Source organism: Monodon monoceros, unplaced genomic scaffold (genome assembly GCF_005190385.1).
Source record: "Monodon monoceros isolate NGI ecotype Baffin Bay Population unplaced genomic scaffold, NGI_Narwhal_1 Super_Scaffold_22, whole genome shotgun sequence".
Lineage (NCBI taxonomy): Eukaryota > Metazoa > Chordata > Mammalia > Artiodactyla > Monodontidae > Monodon > Monodon monoceros.
The window spans coordinates 100552131-100576134 of record NW_021703779.1 but is presented as its reverse complement, the minus strand read 5'-3'; the positions used below and the strand labels follow the sequence as shown (position 1 = coordinate 100576134).

General features: G+C 41.7%; 2 protein-coding genes across 4 annotated transcripts in view; one reads left to right on the top strand and one right to left on the bottom strand.

Annotated features, from left to right (window-relative positions):
- TMEM255A (transmembrane protein 255A) overlaps positions 1-7979 on the top strand; it is a 47668-nt gene extending 39689 nt beyond the window's left edge. For 2 of the 3 annotated variants that reach the window (XM_029240678.1, XM_029240677.1), the window contains one exon: positions 5496-7979. In XM_029240678.1, the coding sequence (XP_029096511.1) occupies positions 5496-5654 (159 nt within the window). In that variant the 3' untranslated portion in view covers positions 5655-7979. The remainder of the gene's footprint in view (positions 1-5495) is intronic. The other variant, XM_029240676.1, reaches the window with a different exon arrangement.
- A 158-nt stretch (positions 7980-8137) lies between these two features.
- ZBTB33 (zinc finger and BTB domain containing 33) lies at positions 8138-16726 on the bottom strand. The gene is made up of 2 exons (XM_029241499.1): positions 16460-16726; positions 8138-13358 (listed from the first exon to the last, which is right to left on the bottom strand). The coding sequence occupies exon 2, from the start codon at positions 13354-13356 to the stop codon at positions 11338-11340; it is 2019 nt and encodes a 672-aa protein (XP_029097332.1). The 5' UTR covers positions 13357-13358; positions 16460-16726; the 3' UTR covers positions 8138-11337.
- Between the last annotated feature and the right edge of the window lie 7278 nt (positions 16727-24004).

The following is a 24004-nucleotide window of genomic DNA, read 5'->3' as shown; positions in this document are numbered from 1 at the left end:
TAAAGCTTGGGAAAAGATGTTAGAACTTGTTTTAAAGCCTACTGTATTCACAGGTAGACAACTCAGGGAACTTGTTCCCCAAATAGGCAATATAGACCGGAAAACACAAATATGTTCTAAAAGGGCATAGATAATTGCAGTAGTGACAGAGGCAAAGGAATCCTTTAAAAGAATGCAGGGATGTTGAACCTAGCACAAGAGGGTCACCATTCTTTGGGGACGCCCATAATAAAAACTCATCCTGGGACAGAGGGGCCATGCATGGCTCCCAAGAGGCTGCTTCCATTTTTTTATATCGAAGTAAATTATATTGACTATATTGATTTAAGGACTTTTCACTTTATAACGAACCCCTGAAGTAGTAACAATAACCTCCTTGGTGATGGCTGCTGCAAACTCTGAGATAGGAAGCCCCTGTTTAGGGGATGGAGCCATCTCTCTGTCCATCATTCCTCATTCAAACACTACCCCAGGCATGAAAACAAGATTGCCAACGCTAGTGGTGGCCCAGGCTGTTGGTTTCAGTTCAGTCAATGTTGACTCTGTGTTCCCATGTGCCAGGAACTGTGCCAGGAGCTATGGATGTAGAGATTGAATGAGACATAGGCCCTGCATTAAGAGACCAGTCTAGGGACCTGAAGGGGACTGGTTAGGGGACAGCAGTGGGGACAAAACAGTAAGTAGACTATTACCCAGAGTGCTATGGAAACCCAGACACAGGGTACCTAACTCAGAGAAGGGATCCAAATCTAGCCACCTAACCCAACCCTACACTGTGGGCTCAAAGCAGGCACTTCAGGGATTTGTGGAAGCCTCTGCTTTTTAATGACAGCTCCTATTCAATGAGCACCTACTATGTACCAAGCATTGTGCTAAGTGCTTTACAGATATCATCTCATTTTTGTCGTTTGAGGGAAATAACTCTTGTCATTGCCATTTTTAAGTTGAGATGACTGAGTCATGGAGGAAGTAAGTAACCTCTCCACAGTCACAGAGATGGTAAGTGGAGGACAAGAATATGTATCCAGGTCTGTCTGATGCCAGAGATTGGCTTGAGGGATTCTTTGGAGAAGCTATAAGTCTGAGTATAGCACTGATCTTTTCCCCAGTTAATTTTAGGATATTTACACATTCTACTGGTTTAAATTATGGGCTTCCTAATCATGACTCAGAAAGGGTCTCTTTACTCTCCCTCTCTCTCTTTTTTCCATTTGGCTGTGCCATGCGGCTTGTGGAATATTAGTTCCCTGACCAGGGATTGAACCCGTACCCTTGGCAGTGAAAGCGCGGAGTCCTAACCACTGGACCGCCAGGGAATTCCCTTTACTTTCTCTTATTATGTTATTAAATTGCTCCCCACTCCAAGGACTTCTGGGACACTTCTTATACCTCTCCTGGTTCTTTCTGTAGGTTCAAGCCGTCTTTTGTATTTCCTTTTTGGAGATTTTATAAATTTATGGGTTTTAAGGTGTATGTTTTTAAGTGATTTGTTTCCTTCTAGAACTTACAAAGTATTTCACTTTAGTATTTGAGTGGAGCTTTCTTTTGTTCACCAAGTTCCATTCCCTTATTGTTTCATAGGAGGAAATACCAGTCTTTCCCCAAGAAAGCCAAGGGGATGAAGGAACATCTGTTATGTTCCCAGATAAATAGAAAGTAGTCAGCAAAATGCACACCACCTCTGACAATAAAACCACCAGAAGCACAGACCTACCCAAAAAAAAAAAAAAGCCAGAGCTCCCTTAGTCTCATCTCAGATTGTAAAAGGGCCCAAATCACAGCAGGAAAACTGACCTTTCTAGACTTTCTCCTGAATGACTTCCCCATTCTGCTCATTTCCAAATAGGACTATTTATGTCACTTTGCCTTTGAAGACTTCTCTTTCCTTTTTATCCCAAGGCTGATAGAAGGAAGAGGAGATTTATAGGGTTTTGTTTTCACCCCTCAAAGTCATGCTCTTATTGGGTAGCTGTCCAGTCAGGAAGCTTGGGAAACATTTCTTGTGGTCAGACGGGAGCGAGGACGTGGGTCTGGTCAGCGGCCCTGAGGATGTTGTGACTCTTGCAAATGTTGGACTCCAAGGCGTCCAAGCTTAGAAGCCAAGACTGCTGGTGCCTCCTTGCTCACCTCCCCAGCGCTCACTTCTCTTGCCCCTTGCACTCATTTCCCTATGGCCAAGCAGTCCATATCCTGTAGGGTATAAAGCATCCATTTCTACTTCTGGGAAATTCAACCCAGTGTAGCTTTGGGGTAAATCCCTTAAGGCTTCCAGCCATACTCCCCAGTCTGGCCTACTGGGCCAGACCCGCTATTTCACTCTAGCCATTTGGTGAATCGCCAAGTTTAGCTTAAAACAAAAGCCTCTGCAAAATGTGAGCACCTCTGTTTATGCTCTTTATTAAATAACATGAAGGTACTCTAGGTTTCGTCGTAGCCACTGAACAGGACCCATTATAAATCGGGCCCCTTGAATGAGAGAGTCGCGCTAGTCCGGGGGGAGGCGGTAGATGGCGTAGGTTGCTGAGAGCCTTAGGAGGCCGCCGCTGCTGCCGCCACTCAACTTTTTATTTCCCCTCTCCTGCTGAGGTTCTCCTTGCCTCTCCTCCTTTCTCTTGTTTCTGATCCCTCCCTTTTTCTTCCTCTTCCTTTTCTCTACTCTTCTCTCCGTCTCCCCTGGCTTTGCTTTCTGGGTCAGAAGCAGAGGGGGAATGCAAAGAACCAAGAGACCCTGGATTTCACCCTTGGGACACAGCATCTTTTGCTGGTACCCTTTATCACCCGGCCAGTTCCGGGGCTCTTTTTGGAGTCACTGCCTCCCAGTGCTTCTGAAGAGAGAAGCACACGTGACAGAAACACACAAGGGTCTTGCGGAGTGTGGGTCTGCATGGGGCAGGGAGGGGCAGGCTAAGGCGGGAGAGAGAGCCCGCTCCCTCCTCTGTAGCTCCACCGCCCTAGGCCACCCCAGCCTCTAAGCCGCAGCTCGGGAAGCTCTAGCTGACCAGGCCCAGCAGTAGGCTATTTAGATGCTTTTCATGCTTTTCATGCTTTGTGGTGCGAAAGGATTCAAAGCTCTGTTCTTCTGAGCTGCCTGTCCCTAGTCAAGTCGACTCTTAGGCAGGAACCATGCGCCGGGCCAGCTCTCCAGCTGCAACAAAGCCAGATCTTTCCCAAGGTGCCTGCCTGTTGCTAGGAAACTATGCACTGGTACGGTGGGCGACCCGCCCCCCGCCCCCCCGCCCGCAACAAATCCCAAGGGTGTGTGTGGACTGCAGCCAGTTAGCTCCCTAGCTCTGCCAGGAGCCCTTTGAGTTTATCCCTAAGACTCCCAGCATCCTCAAAGGGAAGTGAGAAGCATCCCACCCCCTTCCCCCTTAATACTTTCCCAAACATGAAACTGAGAAGTGAAAACCCAAGGCCGTTGTACCACCCCCTCTTATTATCAAAGTGTACAACTGCCACCCACGGCAGCTGCTACCCACGGCAGCCTTTTACTGCCTCTCAGGACGGAATGGCCTTTAGCTCCACCTTCAGAAACTTGCCCCTCCCTTCTGTGGCTGGGCCACAGAGAACTGGCCTCCTGGCTCTCACTATCCTGGAACGGGATTTAGAAGGGCAGAGTGGCACATCCCCGGCCACAGAGATCTTGTCCCTGGTGGGTTTTTGCTCTCCTCTCTGGTTTAAGAGGACAGCGTTCTTAGTTGAGGAAAGCAACAGAAGAGGAGGGAGAGAGAGGAGAGAGTTGTGCAGTGCGGAGTGGAAAACTAGGAAATCACGATTCCAGTGTCTTAGAAAGCATATCTCCTCCTGGAGGGAGGAGAAATTTTGAGATTTTTGGAAGGAATCTGGCTTGTCTCGAGTCCACTGCCTCAAGTTCTTTTGTCTTTAAAGGCTTTCTATGACCCTGTCATTCCTTCTCTCAGATCAAAAGGATGGATGTGATGGGGAAGGAGGGGATGTTGGCCGCTACGGCCTCTTCTCAGTCCTGACATTATGTGGTGGGAGATGGAGATTTCAGTGTCTCAAGCAAGACCTAGAAAGCAGGACAACGCTTTCTAAGGAGTGCAGAGGTCAGGACTGGTGATAAGGAGAATCAGCCAACTGGTCTCAGGCTCCAGATACCTCATGGCAAGGCTGACTCTAGATTGCTCTAGGCCTGAAAATGACGTGATCTACTTAGACTCCGGCCAGCTGAACAAAGAAAAGGCATTGACCTCCCCAGACAGCACTTGAACTCTTGAGAAATTTTTTGATTTAAGTGGGTCTTTTTTTTTTTTTTAATATAGCAGTTCCTCCTAGAGCTAAGGCACAACAGAAAATTGCAGTTCTGCAGCCCCGTCCGTTGGCTTACGTTTGCTCTTCCTGAGAGCCTAAAACTGGCCTCCTGCCTCTTGCCATCCCTATAGACCCCTCCAGCCTTCAGGCCTCAGCCATGCTCCACCACTGGAGCAAGGCAACAGTACCCACAAGATGTGACCGTAGTCTTTGAAAATAAGATTTTATTTTTTTGAAAATCATACCAAGTTCATCTTCTATGCTCCTGAAGTTAGAGTACCTCCTACTTGCCAAGCACTGTTCTGAGTTCTGGGGGAGAGAGCAGTGAACAAAACAGGCCAACTCTCCTTGAGCAGGAAAATCATTAGGGTCAAGGGTGTATACATGGGCCAGGGAAAGAGAAGTGGCAGATGACTCCTAACACGCCAGTTCACTGGGTATTTTTTTTTAACCCATATCTTGCTCCCTTCCCAAAGACTACAAAAGTTAGACAGCACAAAGTAAGAGTCCTCAGTGTCCCTGCAACCTGGTAGATCACTCCTCACTCTTATCTTTGTGATTCTTACCTCCACGCCTTTGTTCCTCTTTGCCCTCCAACATACCCTGCACTTTGGGGTGGTGGGCCACAGTTAAGATGAAATAAATAGAAATTGTTGGACTTCAAGTTAGAAGACCCCAGATCCAAGAAAGCCATTTAACCTCTCTGACCTTAGTTTTTTGGTTTTGTTTTGTTTTGGTCTGTGAAATGGGCTCTGTGATGATATATTTTTGTAGCAAAGACTTTCCCAGGTATTAATGGCTTAACCTCAAATATTCTTAAGGCCCAAACTACCTTTTTGAAGACTAGTTGGGATGCTGTTGCCATGGCTCAGGGGGTAGTTGTTGGAGGCTTGAGTTATAAACGTGGTAAAGGGAGTGATGGATTCCAGAGACGACACAGAAGTAGGAGCAACAGGGTTCGGTAACTGACTGAATGAGGGGTCCAAAGGGAGGGGTGGGGGAGGATTCCAAGGCCTCTCTGCGTGAGCTCTGCAGCCTGAGTGACTGAGAGAAGGTGGGACCAGCTCAGTTTCATGCCCCTCATTAACCCTGCGAGGTTTAGGAACTCTTGGTTGTTCCAGACAGAAACACACTGGGTCCATATTCATTTTAAAATAATGACTGACATTGGAGAAACGCAACCTCACTGCCTAAACTGATGTTGTTCTATTTTGATTACACAGCATTCCAGTGTCTTTCCATCCTCCCCACCCTCTGGACTTTCTGATGAGCCCCAGTCTGCCTCTCCTTCGCCCAGCTACATGTGGTCCTCGAGTGCTCCACCCCGATACTCTCCACCCTACTATCCGCCTTTTGAAAAGCCACCCCCTTACAGCCCTTGAAGAGGAATGTCTGCTGGCTATTGAGATTATTGTGGCTTTTATATTTCTGCTTTAGTGGAAGTGTGTAGGGTACAAACTTTAAAGTGTGATTCTTATGCATAAAGTTTTGCAATGGCCTGCCAGGCTAAGGAAAGATAGGGAAGAAGCTTATTTGTTATCAGTGCAGAGCAGGGGTGGCTAGACTGAGCCCAGCACTTCCAAGAAGGGCAGCGCAAGGCTGGAGAGCCATCCCAGCAAGCAGCTTGTCTTGTTTGGACCTGCATTACCCTATGGCCCCGCCTCTGTGTGCAGCAGAAGTGTGGTTGCCATCTGCTTCACTTTGTGTAAATGGAGTGTTGTCCTCCGGCCGTTGGCAGATCGCCACCCTAGCACCTTGGTTGAAGCGCCTGGCTTATAGGCCCTGTCTTTCCCTACCACTAAACTCAGTCCCTAAGGAAAATTTCCCAGATGATGGGGCTACACGGTAGTTCCAATGCAGAGTTCTAAGATTTTGTTTGCTTGTGTCTGGATGCTGAAAAAAGCTGCCCATGTCTCTTACTCCTTTCTTCTCTGTATTGTAAAAATGGCTATTGTGATCATTCAGCTCAGCTTTTGTGATTGGTACCTCCCAAAGGGAAAAGTGCAATAGTCCTTTGAGTAGTGGGGAACAGGATTGATTGTTCAAGAAGCACTGAAATACACAGAACATGTGAGATGTTTTAAGTGGATCTCAGTTATACATCGGGTAACTTAGGAGACAGCGGTTCTACTACATGTTGCATTTGCTGCAGGAGATACAAATCTTACGGTTAAAATTGAGTTCAAAAATGCTAGATTAGGTTCTTGGGTCGTGTTATGATTGTTACTAATCTTTGGGACTGTTTATCTTCAAATATTGTGCTTCAATCCCAGCAAACCGCACGTATCCTGCACCCCACCCCAAAAGAATCATCTGTATTTTAATGCCACTGCTCTATTGGTCCTTTTTTCTGTTGAGACCAATCATGACAGCGTTCAAGGTTATGAAAGTGTTACAATGCCGCTTTGTCTGCAATACCTCAAATGTAGCCAACTTGACAAATTCTTAAGTGTTATCGTAGATTTAAAATCCATCTGGCACATTGTGGTAGGTGTTTGTACAGTTCTTTTAATTATACATAGCTTTAAACCTCAATCTGATGAATTTAACACTTCGGCACCATGCCTTCATTTCAGAATGAACACTTTCATTGTGATCTTACGTTAACCTGAGAATCGATTGATTTAAAGGAAGATTGATAATCCTACACTTGTACAACATAAAAATACAGGGCTACAGGAGGGTACCTAATTAGACAGTTCTGCAAACACAGAACACATACAGGAAAAATTTCCAGCCAATTTCGCTACCTCCCAACTTCATGGATTAGAGGTAGCAGGCAAATGCTGGTGCTCCCATCTACCTTGTAGACACCCAGCCATCAAGAGTTACCAAGGTACAACCAGTGTGCTCATTGTTCACAGTAAATGTTTGCAAAACATTCAGTTTAACTTTCGGCATCACGACTGATGTCTCATCTGGATTTCAAATCTGAACAACTATAATCCTTTTGCGTTATATAAAGTTACTATTATTTTCTACAGTTCTGAGCATATTAAAATTCTATTGGATTTCAAAAAGGGACTAATAACCAATTGACTTACTATACAAATATCAACTTGTAATACTCAGTGAAATTTCTTGCTGTTTACACTTTACATTTTGCTTTAGTGAACGTGTATGGGTATTTAATTTTTTTAAAGGCACCATTACATAGTATATCCTACATTTATCACGTTTCTTAAAGTGTTAAGATTCTATGACTCATTTCTATGTATTTTTCTTACTTTACAAAGTAACTTGAAACAGTATAGATTTTGTAACACTTATTTGAGCAGCTTCTTTTTTTTAATCACATTGCACTATAAAAAGTGCATGTTACCTTAGAAAAGTTAATATTTGCTGCTTTACTCTTTTGCAAAAACATTTGCTGTAATGAAGGAATTTGTATATTTCCAAAATGTACCTTGACTGCATTTTGTAATATTTACTGCTTTATTCCTAATTCTGCTTTAAAGTATTGAACTGGGCATGAAACATTAAAATATTAATCCAGAACCTGTATAACTGGATGTTGCTTAAAATCTGTATCACTGCCATGTTGGAAACCCAGACTGCTTTTGTGATGTTTCAAATTAATAAAACTATCCTCCTCCTTATCAACTTACATGTGTCTTCATGGAACCAACAGAAGTATCACAAACACTCTAAAGCAACTGACAGCAGCTGACTCACTTTTGACTATTATGGTTCAAGATACAATGGGCATGTGATTAACCAACATATAAAACCTAATGGGAAATTCTGTCATGCTGTCATCAGAAATACAGTTCCAGTCTCCTGCTACAAAAACTGAAAAACAACAGAACATAAGCTATATAATTTCTGAAAGAACATCTTGTAAAAAATGCACTAAAAATCAGAATTAAAACATTTTATTTTTGCCATAAGAAGCTCTACGAACTAATATCAGGTAACGGTTAATGAAAAGTAGAACTTAAAGTCATGACAGAGAAGAGTGAACAAGTATGAACATTACAGTATCGGATGGAAATGAACAAGGTTTCATATGATTGACAGAGATGAGAAAGCCAGTGCTGCTGAATTAGTATTTAATTCTTTAGAATATGCACGCCTTGACAATACAAAATACCTTCATCATTTTTACCATCTGTTTTATCTTTTTGGTACAACGGGAAAAACCCAGCATCAATTCCTCATAGCGGTTGTGTGTGTGGGATCATTACCACCAAAATGATAATCATTTAAGATTTATTCTAAAGTGAATCTTGCAAGATTGCTACAACATTTAAAAAATCTTTGCTTAGGGGCTTCCCTGGTGGCGCAGTGGTTGAGAGTCCGCCTGCCGATGCAGGGGACACGGGTTCGTGCCCTGGTCCGGGAAGATCCCACATGCCGCGGAGCGGCTGGGCCCGTGAGCCATGGCCGCTAAGCCTGCGCGTCCGGAGCCTGTTGCTCCGCAACGGGAGAGGCCACAACAGTGAGAGGCCCGCGTACCGCAAAAAAAAACAAAAAAAAAATCTTTGCTTAGTTTGAGCACTTTGATTTTGTCATCTCTTTTAACAAATTGCTATTTCAAAGTTCCTATCCAGAATATTTATAGGTAATTTAGCATAGGAGCAAATCTGAAGCCAACTTGAAAGGAAAAAAAGGGAAGTTCAATTGCCAGAAAACTAAGTATAAAATAGGAACACCCCATGACAAGCTTTGAACAGCCTCTTGCCACAGATTTCCAACCCCATAAATACTGGGGGTGAATGGTTTTAATCCCAAAGGAGTATTCTGCATGAATTCTGAACTTTGTATATAGAGACTTGTAGAAAAACAGAAGACCCTGACATACATGCAAGTAAAAGTCTTCTGGCAAAAATATAATTTAAAGTGATTTTTCCAGTTTTCCTCCTCCCAAAAAACTCTAGAAGATAGCTTCAGTAGGCAAAGTTGAAATTTCACCCTCAGAATTTACATAGAGCACAGCAGCAGCAAATAATTATATCCAGATAATTAAGAATGGATAGTTTTCCATTATAGAATTAACTCCTGGTTTGTCATAATGGCCTTGTAGAAACCACCAAGTTTTATTATGACAAACTAATTTACCTAGCAGTTTAGTCTGAAAGGACTGGAAGCTCTGCTGATATCAGTATCATTCACACTTGTAGAAGAATTATGTCTAACTGGTAAAACAGCGTTAATGAAACAAACAAATTTCCACTGAAAAGATTTCAGAGTGTACCCTATAGTCAAAGAGTAATGTTATCAGTACCTACAAAGAAAGGAAACATATATTGCAATTCCAGAGATCAGACTCTTAAGTTGTAAGGTAATTTAAAAATTTCCCAGGATTAGTTTATAAAATGGTCTTAAGGTCTCAACTCACAGAACAGAAAACAGAAAGATGCACATCATTCTAATCCTTGGTAAAGCAAAGGAGTATATTATTTTTCTTTCTTCTCATATTACTGCAAATACTGATGCCTGATACCCTCAGCTACCATCTTAAGAAACACTGAAACCATTATCTTCAAGTCTAGATTACTGTAAGAAGAATGACGTATACATGAGAAATTATGATTAAAGCTTTAAGTTCAAAGTCAAGAAATAGACTATTTTCAAAAATACGTGGTTAAGGAGAAAGAAAATATCTATGTTGAATTAAGAAATACTTAAGCAAGGTTACAAATGACTAATAACTATGCACAACAACCTTTTTCAATATCTATTAATTCTTTTCCTTTGCAAAAATTCATTTACAGAAGTTCGACAAGTCAATCCTGTTATAAATGCTAGGCTATATATTTGTTCCAACCTGCTTCCCTTTTAGTACTAGCACTTCAATAAGTTTTTACTTTATTTTCTAAGTGTTTAAATATGTGTCATTTTAAAAGGGAGAAAGGTGGTATTTATTGTTCTCAAGATAAATGGGAATCAACAAGCCTATTTAACTTCCACGTATAGCTTCTGAATGCTATAATACTGCAGCAATTTGCAGATGGAATGGAACTTATTTTAGAAGGAGTAAAAACCTAAAAGGTCTTGCTGAAAGGAAAATACTAGATCACTGACTCAACTATGTCAAATAAAAACTTCCTATTAGAGATTCTAAGTAATATGAACATTTAAAAATATATGCCAGTAGCCTCCCGCCCAAAATATATAGGCGTCTCATTTGTGAAATTTGTCATTTATAAAGATTTATACATAAAGATTAATTTGGTGGCTTTCAGATTCAAAATTTGAAAAATGTCATGGGAATATTTTTAACCATAACAAGCAAAAAGGAAATCTCCATTTACTTCCATTCTCTGTCGCTATCATATAAGAGTGCAGAATTCAAAACAAATGCGACAGAACATTTCACCTCTTCCTGTCTGCACTACAGAGATTTGTTTTCCTTTAGTATTTTTGCCCATGGAAACCACACTGCAAAGGTATATATACAGTAGTCCAGCCACAGGTCTTTTCCAGACTATGGCAATAAAAGCAAGGTTTAATTCTAATTAGCTAAAACTACTTCATTGTTCAAATGAGAGATTTGTCTGCACGGCCATTTTCATGAGGGGCAGGAGGTTGCTATCCATTTGGGTTAGCAGAATACACAACCAAGCAGAGATTTATTCTGAAAATTTCCAGGACAACTTTAGAAGTTCTTGTTTACTTTTTATGCCATATATAAGACACGACACATTTATAGTCTCAATAATAAGAAAATTGAGAATTCATCAGTAAAGTGCTAACACGGAAGGGGAAAGTTGCAAGATATACTAGGGTATGCTAATAACTCCAGTTATTTTCAAAGAACATTCAGACTGCTTCAAATTCTATTCAGGAAACTATCTCTCCAAGCTTTTTTTTTCTTTTTGCCTCTTTTAAATGTGCTGAAAGCTAACTATAAAAATGGATACTTGGGGGGAAAAACGTCTCAATCTCTATTCAAACTTTCAGAATAATTTGCTTCTAAAAAATTATCAACAAATAATCCAACTAGACTACCTTCAGATGACATGGCAGATCAAATCAACTTGTTTTCACCTTTGTTTTACAGGTCTTCTGAAAGCCCTGACCCTTAATCCAAACCAAAACTTTCTGATATTTCAAAGGAGTTCAATAAGATTCTGGTATTATAAATTCAAACTCAGTACTGCCATCTGTTACATTCTGTTTAAAAATTGAATCATTTTCCTGCTGAATAAAAATATCTTCCCAGGTCATTGGCTTGTTCTGAGGAGTAGATGTGGTCCCTACTGGAGGTTCTTTCCCAGCATCAACCTTATACCCAATACCATCATCCTTCATGACAGGCATGGTGCCTGACTTATCAGAAAGGTATGCATATTGTCTGATCTGTAAAGACCTGCATGGATGTAAACGATAAAGCTTTGAGTCTCCAGAAGGATCTTGACTATGAACTGACTTTATGTGTGAAGACATAAACTGATAGTTGATGAAAGACTTGCCACAGGCCAAACACTGATACCTTCTCTCCCCTGTGTGATGAATTTCATGCTTTGTGCGATATTCTGCAAGAGGAAATACCTTCTCACAGTAACGGCAAGGATACTTCTTCTCCCAAGAATGAATGTTAAAATGTCTCCGCAAGCTTGTCAGACAGACATATGACCTTTTGCATACAATACAGATATAATAGACCCTTCCATCTACTATTAACTCATAGTGATCATCATGTTTTACCTTCATACGTTTATTTGCCGTCTCACTGCTAGATGTTTTTGGTATCTCATTCTCAAGTCTGGCCTCCCCTTCGTCAGGGTCATCTTTGACAGGGATCACTATATCGTAAGTATCTTCACCAATATTTGCATAAACCTTGCAACCCGTCGACAAGCCTTCAATTTCAGTAGCTGTATCTAAAGTAATAATCTTCTGACCCTCCATTAGATGTTTTGATCCTAAACCTGGATCATTAGTGTTTCTAGTAATTATATCTGAAATTTTTAAAGAATTAGAAAGTGGCTCTTGCAGAAGTGTAGGAATCTGCATCTTCTGTATCAACGATCCATCAAAAGCAGTATTTGGGGGGATCTCAGCCTGTGGGACCAAAGATGTATTACTGACCGCCGAGTCTGGACTGGAGCTAATAGTGTCATCATCATCATCTATAATTTCCTCCTCCTCCTCTTCATTGGCCTTGTTTCCTGTTAAAACAGCATTGTTTGGTGGCTGCTGATTCTGCACAAGTACATTGATTGAAGGAGACATATGATTTGGAAGTGAAGAACTGACATTTGGTGGTGTAGTAAGTGATGTCTGATTTAATAAAATGATGTTGGGAGTCAGATGTGTTGGGGCCGAGGATACCAATAATTTTTCACTTCCTTGTGTTTGGTTCAGAGTTGCCTGATTCACAGAAGTAGGAAGTTTCTGAGTAGGTGTGATATTTGTTAAAGGGGGAGAGCTATTGCTCGCACAAGGTGCAACATCTGAAATAGCAACAGAGCCTGGGTTAGGCTGGACCTCTGCCACTGTATTGGTACTTGGCAAAGTCTCCTTTGCAGGCAGAATCTCAGAGCAGAAAATGACGTCATCGTCGTCATCATCTGAATCGGTAACAATGATCTTTTTCATCTCATAATCTTCAGCAGATAAGGAAAAAGACTCTGTTATAATTGGCATTATAGTGGCCCCATTTTCTTGGGCTTCATCTTTTGATTTTTGTATTTCAAGGTTCTTGTCACTAGAACCAGGAGGTAAGGTTTCTGCATTACCATCCTGAGCTGTACCTGAGATGCTTTTAACCTGTGACAATGGGACACCAAGCTCTGCTATAAATTTAACTCCTAATAACTGCCCTGATTTAATTAACTCATCAAGTAAATCTGATCTAACACGAACAATTTTAGAACTATAGATATAATTGAGAATTTCTGCAAAGATCTCTGCTCTTATAAAGCTCAGTTCAACAACCTGCCCAGCAACTGAGAACAGCTGATGGAAGTAAGTACTAGAAGCTGAAAGGATGTTCCTGTGGGCTCGGAATTTTCGGTCTTCCACAATAACGGTAACATCACAGAAGAGTCCATGGCCGCGTTGCTCATTCAAGGAGTTCAGCAGACTGCCAGAGTATTGAATGTCTGTAGCAGAAATCAGTTTTCTACTCTCCATGCCTGTAAGAGAAAGGGAGGGGGAGGATGGGAGATTAGGAAAGAAGGACAAAAGCACTTCATCATTCAGAATTTCAGCTACAGCATCATTAACTAGTTTATTGGAGTTTTACCCAAAGTTTGATATAACTTTTTGGTTTTTATATAAATTATTCTTACAGGCTGGTTTTTGGACCACATGTCAAATCTCATGACTTTCCCCTGAGAAGAGACAAGCCAGTTTTAAATTGACCTACAGATTTGAACATTAATCTCTTCCTTTGAATCTTGGATTCATGCATCACCACTAAGCTAGTTTTAAAGACTAAAATTAATTTTCTTAGTTCCAATTTTGGATTTTCTCAAGAAGAGTTAAGAGTTAATTTTTAACTGTCTTAAAACTTTAAGAAAAATCTTCATCATGAACACATAAAAGTTATTTCACCTGTAAATGAATGTTTTGAATGTCAGAAAAGCTTGGTGTGTGCAACACTGAGTCCAAAATATGTAGTCTTCCTAAATTTTAACTTATCTTTAAGAACATATTCAACAGCTATTCCCTGCAGCCAGTGACTAAATCAGTATTTATAAACACTGGCAATTATTACCTCTATTATTTTTCTATTCTTACTTTGATTGGGATGCCTCATCTGGATAAACTATGAAACACCTTTCTTACCCTCTCCTCTTTCTTCTTCCCCTTGCCACTTCCCACTTCCCCTCACCTGCCTACCCTTACAATCTCCAGAGGTGGAATGTTAAACAGAGTGCCAAATGAAGTCAACAGATGCTGTTGTGAAAAAATAAAACAAAGGAAAAGAAAAGTTTACCATTTCTTAAAGCTCATTTGCATGAAAACACAAAACATTGAATTTTGTTGGTAAAGAATTATAAGCATTGATATGAGAACTTTCTTCACACCAAATGAACTAGTGAAAATTAAGATATAAACTTACTGGAACAGAGCAGACATCACTCTAGAAAAAAAGGGGAGGGGGACTGTCAATAAATAGTATTGCTGTGTACCACCCCCAAAACAATTTTTGGCACTTTGCAGAAGATATATCCAATAACAATGACACGGAATTTAAATAAATAAATAGATAAATAAATACATGTATATATAATTAAAAATTAGTTGACCTGAGAAAACCATAATTCAAAAAGAGTCATGTACCACAATGTTCACTGCAGCTCTATTTACAATAGCCAGGACGTGGAAGCAACCTAAGTGTCCATCGACAGATGAATGGATTAAGAAGATGTGGCACATATATACAATGGAATATTACTCAGCCATAAAAAGAAACAAATTGAGCTATTTGTAATAAGGTGGATGGACCTAGAGTCTGTCATACAGAGTGAAGTAAGTCAGAACGGGAAAAACAAATACTGTATGCTAACACATATATATGGAATCTTAAAAAAAAATGGTTCTGATGAACCTAGGGGCAGGACAGGAATAAAGACACAGACGTAGAGAATGGACTTGAGGACACGGGGAGAGGGAAGGTTAAGCTGGGATGAAGTGAGAGAGTGGCATGGACATATACACACTACCAAATGTAAAATAGATAGCTAGTGGGAAGCAGCCACATAGCACAGGGAGATCAGCTCGGTGCTTTGTGACCACCTAGAGGGGTGCGATAGGGAGGGTGGGAGGGAGATGCAAAAGGGAGGAGATATGGGGATATATGTATATGTATAGCTGATTCACTTTGCTGTACAGCAGAAACTAAACATTGTAAAGCAATTATACTCCAATAAAGATGTTTAAAAATAATAAAATAAAATAAAATAGATAAGCGGGGGAAAATTAGTTGATAAGTACTTTTGGTAAAGAAACACTTTTTATTGCTAATATTCTTTCTCTTTAGAGTTACCAAAGTAGTACCACTGTCACAGTTCTTAAGTTATATACACGTGGAAGACAGGGCGTCTCAAATATCTTCTAAATTTTTCAAAATAATAGCTTAAAAACAAAAAATAGGAGAAAAGTCTAGAAATCAAGGATTTAAAACATCATGTTATAAGGCATTGCTTGTTAACGGTACCAAGGAATTCCAGGTTACCATAAAGGCATTCATCAGAAAGGGTGACCTTTGGACAGCGAGCCAGCAACCTGGGCTACCGAAATATGGGGATTTCGACACAAGTCCCTTTTCGGTGGATAGATAGGTTTTCTGAATACGGTCCCACTATTTTTGTCGTTTGCACATGGGTGTTCCCAATGGGGGAATGATTTAAATGTACGTGTCCAGGTGACACCGGGACTTGGTTTCATTTTGTTGTTTAGGTTACCTCCTCTTCCCTGTTAAGGTGGACCCAGGAACAGCACAAATCGGTCTGAACCCACCCCAACCAAGATTTGCGACCCGACTGTGGAAAAGCCGTTCCTCATTCCTGTGAGACAAATCCTTGACCGAAGGCAGGTGAAGGTGGGAAAGAGAAACACCACCCGCGAGACTGAAACAACCGACACGCGGCTCCCTGCGGCAGCTGAACCCCATCTTCCTCCTTCCACCCCCTCTTCCCATTCGCACCCAGCCGGCTGCAACCGAGGTTTTTAACCCCCATTCACGCGGAAAAGCAGCTTCTCGCAAATACAGATGGAGGTCCAGCCAGCACAGTCAGGGCGGGGGTAGTAAGGCGAGGCGAGCCGGGGAAAGTAGAAGGTGGCGAACCGGAGGGTGGGGTGTTGGGAGGGGATGAGGCCAAGCAGGCTGCATTGTTATGCCCTGGGAAGGGGACGGAAGGGGAGGATGGGCCAGGCCGAAAAGCTCTAAATCAAAGGGCTAGGAGGGGAAAAGAGGCGCAAAAAAGGCAGGCAGAGGGGCGAGGAAAACGCCGAGCGGTTCTCCGCGGTGGGCTCCCCACGCTCCGGGCCTACCCCGGGCGACGGCAGACCCTCGGCCCCTGACGGCGGAGAGGACCGCGCCGCGGCCCTCCCGGTTCGTCCCCTCCTTCGCTCCCGGGCCCACACAAAGAAAGGGCCGGAGGAGCGGAGCCTCCGTCTCCGCCGCTTCCTGGTTCAAGTGAGGAGAAAGCGAAGGCAGGCGCGGCCCAGGGACGGAGGAAGCAGGCGCGATCCCTCGCCCCCTCCCGGGTCGCGGCCGGCTCCTCACCTGCTTCCCGGCGCTGCAGCTTCTCGTCGTCGGGCCGCGCGGAAGGGTGGGAGTCCTCCAACAACCAGAAGCCGGACTCCGCGGCGACTCGGCTCCTTCTTTAAACGTCGCTCCAGTCTTGGTCGACGTCGACGCGGCTACCGCCTCCCGCCGCCACCACTGCCACAGCTGCCCCAAGCCGCCGACAGAGGGCACCGCGCGGGGGCGAGGCGCCAAAGGCAAAGGCGCCCTCCTCTTCCGAGTGCGGTTCGGCTCTTCCCGGAGGGGCCCGAGCGTTAGGCCGCGCCGCTTCGGCGCCCCACTCCGCCTTCGGCTCCTTCCGCAAGGGGCGGAGGAAGACTGGGAAGTACCGGGAGAGCTCGGCCCCTTCCGGAGGGCGAAAGGGTGGGAAAAAGGAAAGATGGGGTAATGCGGTCACAAACGGTTGGGATGCGAGGGAAGGTAGTCGCTTTCATCTACGTTCCGTGTAAGCTTCTAAGGGAGTAAAAACTGAGAGACTAGACGGGTTTCATTTCTTTTGAAAGTTTGAAACTGCTCTATTTAATAGCCTGTTAGATGATAAACCACCTTGAAATATAATCAGAATAAATATAATCAAACAATGTATCGACTCATTATGATTTATGATAATCCAAGTTCTAGGATAACACGATGACAACTTCATTATAATATATACTTTGAAGAAATAAATTCAGTTTTTGGACAAGTACTATCTTCTTAACTGAATACTAAATGATGCAACACTATGTTAATTCCTTCATTTCAACTATCGTTTTCTGACCACCTGTTTGATCTGTACCAAATCTTATGTTAGGTTCTGTGGAATACAAAAATGAATAAACCAAGGTCTCTACCTTTTCAAAGAGCTCAGTAGATAGGTACTCAAACATCGACAAAATATTTGTAAGGTACAGAACACAGAGAAAGGAGTAGTAAACTGAATTTGAGCTGCATCTTGAAAGATAAATAATATTAACACTTGCATTGTTAATTTATTATTCTTATTTACATAGCATTTCCTCCTCAGAGGGCTTTACTGTCTGACACATGGTAGGTGTTCATTAATTGTTTAGTGAATGAATATATGAATGAGTTGTGCTAATTTTAAAAACTCTTCTGGCAATACACTTCCGACTGAGTACCACGATGAATGGAGCAATGGGATGGGTGTTTGGAGAGCAAAATATTTCCCTTTAGGCTGGTTATTGATCACATTCAACTAAAGAATAAAATAGCAGCATTTTCTTCAACAATTACAGCCATTCACTACCTTCATTTTCTTTTAAAAAATATGTATAGGATAATATTGCATCAGTTTCCAAAAACTTGAATTGGCACTTATTTACCATTCAGTTGGAATGTCCACCAGGCTACTAACTATCTCTAATTTTCTTCAACATAAAATCAGACAAAGATGTCATCATTTATCGATCTCTCATCTATTCTACATTCTCCTCAATAAAGTAAAGCCACATAGCATAACATCAAAGTAGTGTAATACAGCTGTATTTTCACATGGAGATAAGAAATCCAAATGAAATTCCTTAGGCGTTTCTCCAAGGTTTGGTATTGTGGGAAAACAATCTATGTGGGAATTACTGCATTATTCGTTTTTGATTATGCCTTAAAATTATGAAAGTTTTATTGTTTAATATAAAAACATTTCATGGAAAATAGGAGTGTGCTGTTGTAAAAGAAACGAAGACAGATGGTAGTATTTTCCTGGTAACTGAGCACTTAACAAAACTAGTTAGCAGATTAATGACCATTTTTCTGAGTCATCCTCCCCCAAAATTTAGTAGCAGAAAAAAAAAATTAGGAAATAAGACGAAGTACATTTTGAAAGTTTAGGATCTATTTATCTTTCAGTAGCTTAGTTGACTAAAACTAAAATGAGACATTTCTTTGAAATACAGATCACAGTGGCAGTAGCTGCCACTCTTGATATCAAATGTGTGTTGGTTACCTCTCAGTAAATTGTAAGATGCAATACGTTTTCTTTTGCACCAGCACCAACAACACCAAGGCCCCCAACAGAATTGCCTTCCCTTTGTCCCTTTCCTGAAAGGGCTTTAAAAGTGTGGAGCCACAACTGAGGTATGATGAAGGCCTATTACTTCGAAGTGCAGGAAACTGTCTCTTCCCTTCTGTCCATGTCGCTCAGCCCCTAACTCAGCAAAAATTAAGCTAAAATTTAAAAGCTACCTATAACCCATGCACCTAAGGTCAATTAATCTATGACAAAAGAGGCAAGAATACACAATGGAGAAAGGACAGTCTCTTCAACAAGTGGTGTTGGGAAAGCTGGACAGCTACACGTAAATCAGTGAAATTAGAACACTCCCTCACACCATATACAAAAACAAACTCAAAATGGTTTAAAAACCTAAATGTAAGACATGACACCATAAAACTCCTAGAAAGGTACATAGGTGAAACATTCTTTGACATAAATCGTAGCAATATTTTCTTAGCTCAGTCTCCCAAGGCAAAAGAAATAAAAGCAAAAATAAACAAATGGGACCTAATCAAACTTAAAAGCTTATGCACAGCAAAGGAAACCATCAACAAAACTAAAAGAATGGGAGAAAATATTTTCAAACAATGCAACTGACAAGGAGTTAATATCCAAAATATAAAAACAACTCATACAACTCAATATCCAAAAAACAAACAACCCAATCAAAAACATGGGCAGAACACCTAAATAGACATTTTTCCAAAGAAGACATACAGATGGCCAATAGGCACAAAAAAAGATGCTCAACATCACTAATTATTAGAGAAATGCAAATCAAAACCACAATGAGATAACACCTCACACCAGTCAGGATGGCTGTCATCAAAAAGTCTACAAATAATAAATGCTGGAGAAGGTGTGGAGAAAAGGGAATCCTTGTACACTGTTGGTGAGAACGTAAATTGACGCAGCCACTATGGAAAACAGTATGGAGGTTCCTTAAAAAACTAAAATTAGAACTACTATGTGATCCAGCAATTCCATTCCTGGGTATATATCAGTAAAAAAACAAAAACTCTAATTCAAAAAGATACACGCACCCCAATGTTCATAGCAGCACTATTTACAAAAGCCAAGACATGGAAACAATCCAAGTGCCCATCAACAGATGATTGGCTTAGAGATGTGGTATATATATACAATGGAATATTATTACTCAACCATAAAAAAGAAGGAAATATTGCCATTTGCAGCAACATGGATGGACCTAGAGAGTATTATGCTTAGTGAAATAAATCAAAGACAAATACTATATGATATCACTTATATATGGAATCTAAAAATAATACAGATGAATCTATATACAAAACAGAAACAGACTCACAGACATAGAAAACAAACTCATGGTTACCAAAGGGTAGAGGGAGAGGGGGAGGGACAAACTGGGAGTATGGGATTAATAGATGCACACTACCATGTATAAAGTAGATAAGCAACAAGGATTTCCTGTAAAACACAGGGAACAATACTCAATATCTTATAATAACCTATAATGGAAAATAATCTGAAAAAATTAATATATAACTGAATCACTTTGTTGTACATTTGAAACTAACACAATATTGTAAATCAACTATACTTCAAATTTAAAAAAATTTAAAAAGAAAAAAGTTACCTATAATTAAAGGGGATCCAATGATCAGGAAAGGAATTTTTTGGTAGGAAAAGCAGAGCAGACCAAGAAATCTGAGTGGCCTTGACAGCTGCTTTTGGGACAAGGTCTTTGGAAAGTTTCATTAATTTTCTGTTTCTCAACAAGTTATTTCACCTTTCACTTTCTTTTTATCTGAAGGCTTAACCCTACTTCAAACAACATAGTAGCTTTTAAAGACAAGAACCTTTATTAAATGGATTTGGAGGTATCAATTGTTTCACATTCTAAAAAGATTTTTGATTGGCTGATAATGGAATCAGGTTTTATAACCATGTGTCAGTGTTTGCTCGCCTTTGCCTTTTTTGAACTTGATTATGAATTCCATGAGGCCAGCAACTGTCCTCTCCTGTGTTAAAATGTCAAGAATCTTGTGGATGCTTAATATATATTAATTGATGATGATAAAAGATAAAAAACCAGGACTTCCCTGGTGGCGCAGTGGTTAAGAATCTGCCTGCCAATGTAGGTGACACGGGTTCGAGCCCAGGTCCAGGAAGATCCCACGTGCCACGGAGCAACTAAGCCTGTGCACCACAACTACTGAGCCTGTGCTCCAGAGCCCGCGAGCCACAACCACTGAGCATGCGTGCCACAACTACTGAAGCCCACGTGCCTAGAGCCCATGCTCTACAACAAGAGAAGCCACCGCAATGAGAAGTCCGCGCACCGCAACGAAGAGTAGCCCCGGCTCGCCGCAACTAGAGAAAGCCCACGTGCAGCAACGAAGACCCAATGCAGCCAAAAATAAATAAATAAATTTTTAAAAAGATAAAAAATGGCATTCATTCAGTCCTAGAGCCCTTCCACTGAGTTATGCTTAGCTACACAGGTTTAGTACGGTCACTACACAAGTATAAAAAGAAACCACAGTAAGGTATAGTGGAAATAACAAAGACTTGGGCAGATGTGAGTGGGTTGGGATTCTGGTACTCCCACTTAGCTGTGTGACCTTGAGCCTGATTCTTCATATGTAAAATAGAGATAATAATACCTTCCCATAGAGTTGTTTTGAGGATTAAATGAGTTAACTACCGATAGTGTCAAACTGCGTACAGTTTCCAAAATATGACATGGTGTTTACTGCTTTCATGTCTGTGCCTGGAACCCTAAGCCTGTAATAACCATTCCTTTTGTATTCACACTGTGCCTCTCCTGTTGTTTGGCAAGTGCCTGGTCTTCAAGAAAGACACAACTCAAACACTAACATGTTTGTGAAGCCTGCCTTGATGGTAGATGATAGACAGATATGGTTACTTAATATTGAATGAATGAGTGTCTGGAACCCGGTAAGTTCTAAATATATGTTTGCTTTTTCATCACTCTCCCCTTTTCTGCTTTATCCCAACAATTCTCTCTTTAAGTGACTTGTTTGATACAGCTGATTCTCCTTTTCTTCTAAAAACCTTCTAAAGTCAATTGGATAGGGATATGTAACCCTCCTACTGAGAAACAGGAAGTGGATATTGCCAACAATAATACAATCTACCCCCCAAAAGCAACAGGTAGCTTATTTCGAATATGAAAAAAGTTGAGAGAATATACTACAAATGTGTCCTTTGTGAAAAATTACTTGGCAATATGAAATCAAATCTGATAAGAAATGAGTCAAAATGAAGAATTAAGAATGGACATTTTGCAGTGCGCCAGTCTATGTAAATGGAGGACTAAGACCAAACAACAAGGTTATGAATATGTGATAGAATGAAACTATTATAAACCCTGACACAATAAAAATCCATTCATTCATTTGTTCATTAAATACATATCACTTAGTACCTACTCCGTGCCAGGCAATGCTCTACACACTGTGGATACAACCATCATCAAGATGAAGTCGCAGTCTTCATGAAACTTAGATTCTAATGGGAGAGACATACAGTAAACATATTATCTAAATATATAACATAATATCAGATAGTAATGAGTGCTATGAAGAAAAATAAATAGCATAAAGGGGGAGAGAATAATGAGGGTGCTATTGTAAATAGTGTGGTCAGGGACGACCTCTCTGAAAAGATGATGGATGAGCAAAGAACGGAATGAACTAAGGGAAAGAGCCATGCAAATATCTGGGGAAGAGCACTCTAGGCAGTGGAACATGTCAATGCCCTTCAACCAAAGACCATCAGGAACTTACTCATAGCTGACAAGTTGGGTTTATTATTCTTTGCAGGCAGGGAGAATGAACACCATAGGGAACCATGGGGTGTTTCAGTAAGAGAATGTTAGAAAGAACCTACTATAGTATTTGAGTGATTTACGGGAGGGTCTAAGGAAGTGGCAGTTCGCTCTAAATCAGATGCTGTCAGAAAGCAGGGGCAATTGTATGATTGGGCATCTCAATAACCTCATATATAGGGAGGGCAGACTAGGGCAAAGATAAAGCTGTAATTGATAAAGTAGCAGTCACCCATTTTGGCCAAGAGAGGGGGTGTTTGGTGTTTTCTGGGTGGCACAGTGACTTTTTTTTTTGTCTGTGCTTAGACAAAATTATGAAGTGGTCTTATTTCGTCTCACGTTGTCAGTCACCTAGTGACCTTGTCTTAGATTGGCGTTCTGTGAGTTTATGTCCAACAGAAGAACATGGCCTGAGCGCTAGTCAGCTTCCAGATATCAGGGGCTGCTTCCCAATCCATTTTCTCTAACAGCAAGTGAAAAGCCTTAGAATATAAGGAATAAATTTTAGAGGTGGTGGGAGAGGAGGGAGGAGGTATAATATTGGCTATCTCCTCATCTTTAGTAGAAAATAGTTAATAGTGCATTATTATTGTATGGGACATACTTATACTAAAACATTATTCATTGTTTAGCTGAAATTCAAATGTAAGCGAACCTACTGTATTTTTTTTCTTTTTGCTAAATCAGACAACACTAAAATAAAAACACTGTCAGCTGCATAGGAAATACTTTGAATACTTGGTGCTTTTTCTTCTCGTCCCACTTAGATTTTTATTTGAAATCAGGATAGACTCAGAAAAAAATATGTAATTCGATTTGAGCCATTCCTATATATTCTACATGTACCTAGACGCCCACATCTGTGCATATATTGATATTATGTATATGTACGTATGGACATACATACACACACACGAGAAACAGTAAAAGCATCCAATAGTATAGAATATGTAACACACACGCACAGAAGGCACCTGGAACACAAGCAGAATTGACTGTGTTGGTGATACGGCCACTCAGTGAAATGTATCTTGTGGTCTGTCATCCTTCCTTTCAGTCATTTCAAGTACGAGGCTGAGAAAAACACGGTCTCCGATCCAACTTGGACCTGGCGCGCCTCCTGAGGAACCGGAAGGATGAGAGGAACCGATTGCAGCGGCGGTTTATTTACACGGATGCACACACCCCTTTCACGTCGGCGGGAGGCCACGTAGGCCTGGGGAAGGATTTTGCCGGCGTACCCGGAATGGTTTCCTCAGCTTTGGTTGGGCGGGGGAGGGTAGCGCAGCGGCGCGTTCTGGGAGCCGAAGAGACCGAGATCTTCCCGGGCTCTTGAGAGTGTTACCTCTTTCGCGGCAACAATGGCTCGGGTGTCTCGCTCGCGCGGCCCGGAGTGGGAAGCGTCGCAGTTCGTCGAAGAGCCCCGAGCCCGCGGGGCGGCCGCTCTCGTTCGCACTCTTGCTCTCGGCCCGGGGACCGGAATGGCCTCGGCCATCAGCTGGGTGGCCTCAGCCGAGGCTCCCGAAACCAGCTCTGCGGCCCTGGCTTGCGGTGTCGTTCGCGAGAGCTGCCCTCGGCACCTCGGTGCTCCCCTTCCGCTTCTGCGTCCTCGTCCGCTGAGCGCTGCCGCCACTCGCGCCGCTGCGGGAGCGACGAGCCGGGACCCAGCCTCCTGGACCGGGAGGAGGTGAGT